Genomic DNA, 10,975 nt, shown 5'->3' with positions numbered 1-10,975 from the left:
CCTTGGAGATTTCTGCAACAATGCGACCAATAGCACGCAAATCCTTCAAAGGGGGGCGGAGAGTGGGCGTTGCTGTTACCCGAGGGCGAAACCCCTTTGTATTGGATGTTCGGGATCGGTTCTGATCGCCTTAATTCAGCTACTGTCTCTAGCTTAGCATATAGCCCAGATATAGCATGCGTGTATTATTTGCTTCCCGGCTGTGCTTCATGTTTTTGTTCTCGAATGTACCATTATGGTGTTACTGTACTTATATATTGCCTTTTCGAATGATAACGTTTGTTTGCACACTAAGCATCAAGTCTGAATGGATTTAGCCTTCATCTCCATCTAATGGCCAACGGTCACATGCACAGCTTTTTATTTTCTTTATCACTACGATATACTGTAGTAGGCCTATACCAGAGAGCTTGTTTTCCATGGAAACCTAAATAATGATAGTGTTTGATCAAAAAGTTTGGATTTTATACTTACTTGCTATGTTTTTTGGAGCCTACTTGATCTATATTATAATTCTTCCAAACTTCCAAGTGGTTGCGCTGACTAACGTTTATATATAATATTACAAAAGGTTGGATAGTGATACATACACAAATACCATTAAAAGCAGACTCTAAGTCCAAGGTAATTGTATCTTTTATTGTGCAAAGATGATAGCTTTTGCCGCATTCATGACAATTATATGATCCTTCTTTTTTATTGATTTTTAAATGATGCAAAGATATTTTAAAACAAAATGGGCCACTTAATATTCTCTAGAAACAAGCTTCAGTTTGACTGGATTCTTGGGTTCGGGGATGCCACCCGTCCCTATCTCAACAGGAATCTGTTAAAGGCCAAACAAAAAGGTTGAGCGTTACAAAAACATATCAAAAAAACAATGCAAAAAATCTCACTATTTCATGAATGTCAGCATCTTACATCAGTCTCCTTGCAGGTGACAAAGCTGAAGTTCTGTAGAATCTCCACCATGCACAACTTCATCATCAAGAGAGCAAACCGCATGCCCACACAATTCCTTGGCCCAGCTCCAAATGGAAGAAAGGAGTAAGGATCCATGGTTTCTCTGTTTACTTTGCTAAATCTGCAAAGGGAAGTGCAGCCATTAAAATAAATACTAGAACAGGGTAATGGCTAATATGATCATGTCAGATCTTAACCCATCCTACTAGGGATTGGTACTGCAGCTTACCTTTCAGGCCTGAAGGCCTCAGGCTCTGGCCACAGAGCTGGATCCCGGTGAAGGACATACACAGGGACCACGATGGCAGTTCCTTTTGGGATTACGACACCGTTTATCTCCACAGAGGCCTTTGCAATCCTTTCCAATCGATTTCCGAGAGGGAAGAGCCGCTGTGACTCATTGAATGCCATATCAAGGTACTCCATCTGCATCAGCGGTTCGTACGTTGGCCTGCTCTGGAGGTTTGGATGAAGAGGTCCTTCAATAGCTCACATGCACATGTTGGCTGGGAACATGAATGGAAGAAGTGTGTGCAAAAGGATAATTTTTTTTTTTTTTACCTTGTTTTCAAAGGTTTCATCTATCTCCTTTTGCAAGGCTGCTTGGACTTCAGGGTTGGTTGCCAGGTTGTGGGCTAGAAAGCATAGGGTGTTGCTGCTGGTCAGGTAGCCAGCGAAGATGAAGATCATGGCTTGGGATAGAATCTCGTGGTCATTAAGGCCTGCAACACAAAGAGCATGTTCCAAAACACCAACTTGCACACTGGGCCCACTGATTTAATGTACACCGATTCTGTTTTGTACCTTTCTCTGGGGTCCCGTCTTCGTTGATATTCTCAGTCGTCTGGGAATCCACCATTAACTGCATGAAGTCCACTCGATTCTGTTTGTCCTCAACAGATCAAATATTCAGATAAATGCCACACATATTTTGATTGAAGGAATGCCCATAAAGATATGGATTTTTGGGGTACATTTTATATATTTGGCAATTACATTGTGTGTATTCTTCGTCCGATCATCTTTGATTTTTTTCAAAGAGCTGTAGAAAAATTTGAGGACATCAGCCGGAAAAAACGACAGGTTCAGCTTATCAAACACTGGTCCCATGAAAGGAAACAGGACTTTGAGGGAGAGGAAATAGAGAGACGAGAGATTATTATAAAGAATAATTGTAATGATAAAGTAGTAATAAATTGTTAGGCTGAGGTTTTACCTACCTGTAATCAAAAGCAGTGGGTTTAGAAAGCTGAAGTGCATCATCTTCTTGATGTTAGCCACAAACGGATCAGAGGGTTGATTTAATGAATCAATATCAACACTGAAGGCAGTGCTGGTGACCACATCCATACTGTACGGTCCAAATATTCTACAAAATAATTAAATATGAAAATAACGAACATAAACCAAACATAATGATTAAAATACATACAAATATATAGATCATTTAATTGGCTACAATGAAGGACCTCTGAAATGCACCCGGTTTGTGCTTTATATTAAAAAATATATTTGGGAGTCCACTTTACTACCAAACCCAGCCCCCAACCATCCATACTACTCACTCCTGCACGTCGATGACCTCATCAGCAGCAACTTTCTGACGAAGATTCTCCACCACATTATTTGAGTACTTTAGCATAATTGGATACATCTGTCAAAGAAATGATAATAATAATTAAACATAAACACAACATTTCCGAATATCGTTGAATGGTAGCCTCGTTTGTGTTGTGTTATGTGCATGAATGCGCTATGCCTCTTTCAGACGCCCGCTGGTAAACGATGGAGACAGAGCACTACGGACTCTTTTCCATGCCTCATCCTCGAGGACTGACACTGCATCCTGCATGGGGCCGTTCAAGCCAATGTCCTGAAGACAGAATAACACACACACACACACACACACACACACACACACACACACGGTCAGTGTTAAATTCCTTGAAAGTAGGAAGTCATGATGATAGAATCTGTAGGTGTTCTCACTCGTCTGTTGGTGAACGTGGAGTAGCACTCCTTCACCAGGATGGTTTTGATCATAGCCGTGTCCATCACACCCATCACAGGCTGCCGACCGTCGTAGAATCTAACATGTGGCACAAACATCCCCCCAGTTACACTTCTTCACAGAGTCCCTGAACAGTGTACACATATTTTATGTTAAGAACTATAAATTGATCAGGTAGAATACACACAATAGGATTTTGTGAATGCTGTACAAGACATAGGCCTATGCAGACACACTTACCCCCATATCCTGCCATACTTCTGGAAGCATTCCATGTCAAAGACGTGTATACCCTATGGCATTAAAAGAGAGGCAATTCATCAAACACACAGATTAATGGTGGGAGGACTGGTTTAGTGTCGTTTAAGTGTTACATCGCTCACCCTTCTGTACTCCAAAAATGTACCGATAAAGGGCCATGGTTTGGGTCCACGGATGCCTAGCTTCTTAAAGAATCCATAGGGGGCATATCCATACCTAGGGGTTGAAGAAAAAACGAAACATGAGAATTCATGATCTAAATGTATGTATACATTTATAAAATTGCTTTTACACTGCTTTTTTCAAATTTTTTCACTGCTTTTACAGTGTTGGTTAATTTTTGATCCAGAATAGATACACAACAAATTGCGTGGGAGAGAGTGAGAGTTTGAGAGAGGGGCTAGGTCAATAGGTAGGCCTATACAGTCTCTCATAAGGTATGATTTGTCATAGGTGGCTCGGGGTCCATCAATCAGAACAATAACCAAAGACGTAGGTAAAATTGTAGTGACTGTCTTCACCACATTAGATTATGTTCAATTGCTAACTTGCTATTAGATGAGTTGACTCCCCAAACATACTAAAAATAACTATACGAGCCTATTGAACGCGTAACTTTTCTTTACCGTGCGCATTAGCTTAGTGGATGGCATCCGCCACAGGTAGCACATCGTACTGAGATAGAGATTTAAATGTCAGATCAATAAATTATGTCTCTCTCTAGCGGAGGTTAAGGGGTACTGGGGTTTGTACCCCATAGGGTGGCGAAGTCACGCCCTTTCCGGTAGAGCCCTTGAGAGCCTTTGAGATCGAAAAATATGAATGGGTTTCATGGAGAGAAAGTAATTATTTTCTGGTCCCAGTCTTTATATGCCCCGGATTACACATATGTTGTTTGTGGATTTAAATGATAATTTTTCATGTAAAGGGTTTGACCGTTTATTGTGCAATTGTTCAGTTAAAGGCTGTGGATAAAACACAATGAGGAAGACTCATCGTCTCGTATGTGCCGTCACGCCGCTCCCTACGACTGGCGTGGACAAGACCGACAATCTCCCCATCGGCATAACTAAAATGATCCACATGCCCCAATGGTTTTCACCTCTTTTATCGTCCCCTTGGAAAAACCTAACATTATCAAACTTCTTCAGGAAAATGTTTAGTTTTCTTTGCATGAAAAATTATCATTTAAATCCACAAACAACAGCCTATGTGTAATCCGGGGCATATGGACTGGGACCAGAAAAACAATTACTTTCTTTCAATTTAAACCAATTCATATTTTTCGATCTCATAGGTCCCATGGGCTCTACCGGGAAGGTAGACTATAATACCTTGAATAAAACTAGAAGATTTTTTGTTGTAAACATGTGGGATAACTCAACTCAACATAATATATAACAAAGGTCGAGTCGTTTTAAGATACTCTAATGCGGACATTTTACTTGATCTTTTTGTTTTTACAACTTTTAAACTACAAAATTGAACCAACAGCTTATAAGTAGCCGTGATAATAATCAACTAGGCTACTGTCACATAACAGTGTTGCGCAATCATGACGTTATCGATCAGATAACGTCGAGTAGTTCAATTCAACTCTTAAAACAATTTAAAGTTGAAGTGTGAGAATAGTAATCCAACATGTGCACTTGTAACAACATTGTAACTGCTGGTATCGCAATATTAGTTGATGTTTGTGTAAACACAAACATTAGGAAGCAACTTACAGCGCGAGGAGGGCAATGCAAATACAAATTAAGGTCCAGCTCTCGGTGGAGAGAAAAGGTAAAAATCCCATGTTGAAGACCAACTGTGGCCAACTGTGACCAAGTGCATTAACGTTATCTTGTTACCCTAGCTGTCTTTTAAACTTGTAATTTGAGGGCGGGACATAACCATATATGGAATGTTATGCTTTTCTTCCTTTCCTCGTGTCGAATCCGTCAGATAAGGGGAACTTATCTTTTTATCATTCGAGTGGACGTAACGTGTGACGATATTTTTGTAGGATTTGGTCTTCAAAATACTTTGATTGTAAGTCATAGACATGGTAATATATGCAAACACCACAGGAATCTTATCACACTTTAACCAACTGGTACTATTCTGTGCGTGTGTGTGTGTGTGTGTGTGTGTGTGTGTGTGTGTGTGTGTGTGTGTGTGTGTGTGTGTGTGTGTGTGTGTGTGTGTGCGTGTGTGCGTGTGCGTGTGCGTGCGTGTGTGTTGATGTAAATTATTTTAGTCTATGCTATTTCTGATGACATGTTTCAAGCTAACAACAGTTATGAATGCTTTCGTCACCACATAATGGACAACATCATATAATGTTTTAATGATTTTGTATATAAGTTAAAGACTACAAACATGGCCACTTTGCCATTTCCGTTTAAGCCAAGACAGACCAAAGGTTTACCTGGGTAAATTAGAACATGTAGGGGTGGCTTATTTACCATTCCGCCCACTCCCAATATAAGGGTTTGTTTACCTGTGTTCGAGAGGTGCTTCATGAACCCTCCAGAACGCACGCTCGTTTGCCTTGTGTCTCTGTTGGAATAAACCACGTGCTGAACATTTACCACTCTCCGAGTCGTACCTAGCCCATCAGTGCCATACCACAAAGGATCGAAATAGTTTCTCATAAATTGACCATTGTGCAAGGGGGGGAAGTCCTGAGGCGAATTTCATCAACTCCAGGAAATTGCATCTTCTGAGGACCCTCCTCCCACCAACATTTCACAGACTCTGGATTCCGATCCAGGGTCACCCCACTAACACCATCAAAGCTGAGTATTACACAAATATAACCAACAATGACTTGGAATCACTATTATTTTCTTTGTATGATTAGCTGATACAATTCAGATAATAATAATAATAATAATAATAATACATTTAATTTAGAGGCGCCTTTCAAGACACCCAAGGTCACCTTACAGAGCATATAGTCATCATAAATCGTTTAAAAAAACAAGACATTGTGAAAAAATAAATAAATAATAAATAAATGAATAAACATAATAATTAAAAAAAACATTAAAAAAAAACAAGACAAAACAAACAAACAATCAAAACAGTGATCAGTTAGACGTTGTGTGCGAGTTTGAACAGGTGAGTTTTGAGTTGTGACTTGAAGATGTCATTTATATTCCCCAACCCTGAAGCTGCGTCCATTTTTTGTATGATTACTCACAGAACAGTGACCTAGAGGATGACGTGGACTCAACGGACACATCCGCAAAGACTCAGACTACAGCGAATCCCTCCCATCAGAGCCACCCAGTGAAGTTCATGGAGCGCAGGGGGTTCACCTCTAGGGTGTGCTCAGTCTTGGTCATGGTGTAGCAAAGAGAACTCCACGTCAATTTAGAGGAAGTGATCCAGCTACAAGGATGCCAGCCACCAATCAAATAATCAATATTGTCAAATGCTTTGCATTTTGTACGTGAATTTCTATCATTAACATTTGCTGTCCTATAGTAATTGATGTTCATTTTGCTTACATAACGTTATGTGAGTCTTCAGCCTCAAAGGGGGGAATTATGTAAATTATTTTAGTCTATGCTATTTCTGATGACATGTTTCAAGCTAACAACAGTTATGAATTGTTTCTTCACCACATAATGGACAACACCATTTAAGGTTTTAGTGATTTTGTATATAAGTTAAAGGTTGGGTATGGAATTCGCTTTTTGGCCATTTTTGCAAAATTACTTGAAATCCTTATCATAACCCACTTACAGCCACTGAATTAGAAGTACTGACATGAAAATTAAACAAGTCAATCATCTGTGGAACGGGCAAGGCTCGAAAAACTCCAGCCAATGATTTCCAGAGCCACCGAGTTGCATTGGACAGTAAGTACGTCAATCAAACGGTTGTACTGCACTCCCCCTCCCCCGCGCGCGACCCCTTCGTGCACGTACTCAAACCTCGAGACCCAGACAAACTTCTGTTTGTTGTTATCCTGCGGTAGCTACTGGAGCTAGCTAACTAGCAAATGACTCGCTCTCGCGCATCTGTGTTCGCTCGTGCATGATTGCGCGTCCATATACTTGGAATGGGTGGAGTCAGAGTCAGCGTTAAAGGAGAGGGGGTAGGACCATTTGAGTGGTGTGTTTTCAAAATCTGCTGGCATTTCGCAAATCCCATACCCAACCTTTAACGACTACAAACATGGCCACTTTGTCATTTACGTTTAGGCCAAGACAGACGGAAAGGTTTACCTGGGTAAATTAGAACGTGTAGGCGTAGCTTATTTGTCGTTCTGCCTACTCCAAATATAAGGGTTTGTTTACCTGTGTTCGAGAGGTGCTTCATGAACCCTCCAGAACACACGCTCGTTTGCCTTGTGTCTCTGTTGGAATAAACCACGTGCTGAACATTTACCACTCTCCGAGTCGTACCTAGCCCATCAGTGCCATACCACAAAGTATCGAAATAGTTTCTCATCATTTGACCATTGTGCAAGGGGGGGATGTCCTGAGGCGAATTTTCTAAAAATTATATTCCAGGAAATTGCATCTTCTGAGGACCCTCCTCCCACCAACATTTCACAGACTCTGGATTCCGGTCCAGAGTCACCCCATTAACACCATCAAAGCTGAGTATTACACAAATATAACCAACAATGACTTGGAATCACTATTATTTTCTTTGTAAGATTTGCGGATACAATTCAGGTGTCATTTATATTCCCCAACCCTGATGCTGCGCCCATTTTTTGTAGGATTACTCACAGAACAGTGACCTAGAGGATGACGTGGACTCAGCGGACACATCCACAAAGACTCAGACTACAGCGGATCCCTCCCATCAGAGTCACCGAGTGTTCATGGAGCGCAGGGGGTTCACCTCTAGGGTGTGCTCAGTCTTGGTCATGGTGAAGCAAAGAGAACTCATTGTTAATGCTGTAAAGAGAACATTTTGTTAATGCTGTAAAAGCCATAGGCCTAAGCAGACACACTTACCCCCATATCTTGCCATACTTCTGGAAGCATTCCATGACAAAGACGTGTACGCCCTATGGCATTAAAACAGAGAGGCAATTAATTAAACGCACAGATTAATGGTGGGATAACTGGTTTAGTGTTTTTATTTATAAGGTATGATTTGTCATTTCTGTGGCTGGGGGTCCATCAATCAGAACGATAACCAAAGATTTAGGTAGAATTGGAGAGGTTGTCTTGGGTTTATACGCCATTGACAGGCCACCAAATCAAACAGACCGAGTTTTTACATTGTTGAAAACATTTGAGGTAACTCCACAAAATATCTAACACAGGTTCGGTCTGACATTTTATGTGCAGACATTTTGTGCAATCACGATGTTATCGAACAGATCTTCTAATTCAAAGTAGTGCAATTCAACTTTAAGACAATTTAAAGTTGAATTGTGAGAATAATAATCCAACATGTACACTTATAACAACATTGTTACTGCTGGTAACAAAAGATTAGTTGAAGTTATTCTTTGTGTAAACACAAACATTAGGAATGCAATTACAAATCAAGGTCCAGCTCTCGGCGGAAAGAAAAGGTCAAAATCCCATGTTAGGGGCCAACTGTGGACTGGCCAACTGTGACCAATTGCATTGACGTTATCTTGTTATCCTAAATGCATTTTAAACTTGTAATTTGAGAGCGGAAAACCATGTATGAAATGTTCATCTTTTCTTCCTTTCCTCATGTCGAATCCGTCTGACAAGGGGGTCTATCTTTGTATCATATGAGTCTACGTAAAGTGTGTGTGTGTGTGCGTGTTTGCGTGTGTGTGTGCGTGCGTGCGTGCGTGCGTGCGTGCGTGCGTGCGTGCGTGCGTGCGTGCGTGCGTGCGTGCGTGTTCTCACAAAACATACAGTGTATCTCTCTTTTTGGTATTTTGATTGTGTTGCAAAATTGAGGGTTTACACATGTTAGTTTGACCCATGACATGCTTGAACCACCAGATACGGCCATCATGTCATTAGAATGTAAGCCTTTGGACCCATGCTGCCAGTTGTAAAGGGCTTTACTGACAAGGGGATCTTCTCTGTTTATCAATCGAGTTGACATAACGTTTGACGCTGTTTTTGTTGGATTTGGTCTTCAAAATACTTTGATGTAAGTCATAGACATGGTAATATCAGCCGAGGCACAACCTAGTGCCTTATTGGACTAATAATGTCAAAACATGGTATACTTTAGTTTTTTGGGGGACAATTATTTTATTGATTTTATTATCAGTAGGCCTATCAAACTTTTGGACAAATACTTGCAGACCACACAATTGGTCTCATTGTTGTATGTTAAGCAAATGTGCAGGTCCCAACTTTGTAGAACAGTAAATGTAACCTTTATGAACACCCCTTGAATCTAGAATTTTTAACATTTTATGTATAATTAATATTCTTTTTTGTTTATTTATATACTGACATAATCCGATTTTCGAAAGGCATCAAAACCTGTCCTTTAGAAAGTTGTGCATGTTACGTGAGCAGGTAGGCTGTGTATCAACTGAGTGGTTTTTCTGGTTTCCCGGCTTGTTTCTACCCTGCATGTAATGGATACACACCCATTCTCTCTGAGCTTCTGTGTTAAACGTTATGCTTATACTTCCCATTCTCTCAACAGGGATCAGATATGTAACTGTTTTGTAATCTCCTTATGGTATGCAGATTGAGGTTGGGCTATACTTTCTAATGTGACCTTCTGAAGTTGAGAAGTTTCATAAAGCATTCTGGATGGACACAGTGTGTTATCCAGATGTTATCTGAAGAGTATTCATCGACCTCCTAATGACGCTTATGGTCCTTCTGATCAGCTCGGTGCTTCACGTCACCTGTGTAATTAGCGGGGAAACCTGCCTGTCCCGATCCAGAATGGGAGCAAAGGCGCCCAGCCATCTGCTTTGAGATGCTTGGTGCGTGTGTGTGTGTGTGTGTGTGTGTGTGTGTGTGTGTGTGTGTGTGTGTGTGTGTGTGTGTGTGTGTGTGTGTGTGTGTGTGTGTGTGCTTGTGTGTGTGTGTGTGTGTGTGTGTGTGTGTGTGTGTGTGTGTGTGTGTGTGTGTGTGTGTGTGTGTGTGTGTGTGTGTGTGTGTGTGCGTGTGTGTGTGCACGTGCGTTCTCACAAAACATACAGTTACATACAGTGTATCTCTCTTTTTGATGTCAACATTGAGGGTTTACACAATATTACCTTGACCCATGACTTGCTTGAACCACCAGAAATGGCCATAATGTCATTAGAATGTAAGCCTTTAGACCCATGCTGCCAGTTGTAAAGGGCTTTTATGAAATCACCTGGCTAATCAAGGTCTGCTCATATTTCCGGTTAGGCAAGAATTCAATGTGGGACACTTTGAAAGCAAAGAATGGGACGCATGCATGATAACATATATTATTTCCCCTCTGCTGCCATGTTGCTACTTACTTGGCATGAAGCATAGTGAAAGTCACTGTGCATTTGTGCGTGTGCTTCATGGATGGATGCATAAAGGTTAGGTTCCTACCTTGCGTGTCCGTGCAAGCAGTAAAGCATTGAGTCAGAAGAGGGAGATATGCTAGAGTTAGCTAATAGTGATGGCTCAAAGTTCAATTTGTGTGTACTGTGAAGCCAAAGTCAAATCCAAATCCAGAAATGGACAATACAGATCATTAATCTAAGTCAAAAGATTCCAACACCTTATTTCCAACCAAAGTTAAAGGTGTAATTAATATTTAGAATTAGGGACTGTGACCTATTTAAAAACATCCCAGACTGAA

The 10,975-nt window shown here is 40.8% G+C and overlaps 1 protein-coding gene and 1 long non-coding RNA gene across 4 annotated transcripts; both read right to left on the bottom strand.

Moving 5' to 3' along the window:
- Window positions 1-591: 591 nt before the first annotated feature.
- Window positions 592-5,115, bottom strand: LOC130382722 (cytochrome P450 3A30-like). Of its 2 annotated transcripts, none has more exons than XM_056590611.1 (13): window positions 4,963-5,115; window positions 3,358-3,451; window positions 3,215-3,267; window positions 2,953-3,052; window positions 2,723-2,836; window positions 2,529-2,617; window positions 2,184-2,332; window positions 1,960-2,087; window positions 1,768-1,855; window positions 1,525-1,685; window positions 1,193-1,419; window positions 922-1,084; window positions 592-826 (listed from the first exon to the last, which is right to left on the bottom strand). In XM_056590611.1, exons 1-13 carry the CDS (start codon window positions 5,031-5,033, stop codon window positions 746-748), a joined length of 1,518 nt encoding a protein of 505 aa, XP_056446586.1. In that variant the 5' UTR covers window positions 5,034-5,115; the 3' UTR covers window positions 592-745. The 2 variants fall into 2 exon arrangements, with proteins under 2 accessions (XP_056446586.1, XP_056446592.1); XM_056590617.1 differs by having other exon boundaries at window positions 593-826; window positions 1,768-1,846.
- A 1,465-nt stretch (window positions 5,116-6,580) lies between these two features.
- Window positions 6,581-10,753, bottom strand: LOC130382672 (uncharacterized). Of its 2 annotated transcripts, XR_008895606.1 has the most exons (4): window positions 10,723-10,753; window positions 8,203-8,255; window positions 7,972-8,104; window positions 6,581-7,589 (listed from the first exon to the last, which is right to left on the bottom strand). It is a non-coding gene; the product is annotated as an uncharacterized LOC130382672 (long non-coding RNA). The 2 variants fall into 2 exon arrangements; XR_008895607.1 differs by having other exon boundaries at window positions 6,581-8,104.
- Window positions 10,754-10,975: the final 222 nt, after the last annotated feature.

This window comes from Gadus chalcogrammus, chromosome 1 (assembly GCF_026213295.1).
Source record: "Gadus chalcogrammus isolate NIFS_2021 chromosome 1, NIFS_Gcha_1.0, whole genome shotgun sequence".
NCBI lineage: Eukaryota > Metazoa > Chordata > Actinopteri > Gadiformes > Gadidae > Gadus > Gadus chalcogrammus.
This window is presented reverse-complemented; position numbering and strand designations above follow the sequence as displayed.

Bases quoted from the DNA above. Each gene is read 5' to 3' on its own strand.
- LOC130382722 (XM_056590611.1), bottom strand. From the start codon at position 5,033: ATGGGATTTTTACCTTTTCTCTCCACCGAGAGCTGGACCTTAATTTGT. The intron at 3,053-3,214 runs GTAAGTGTGTCT...GCCACATGTTAG, and splicing joins AAGTATGGCAGGATATGGGG to ATTCTACGACGGTCGGCAGC. The intron at 1,085-1,192 runs GTAAGCTGCAGT...TTCCCTTTGCAG, and splicing joins GAGGCCTTCAGGCCTGAAAG to ATTTAGCAAAGTAAACAGAG.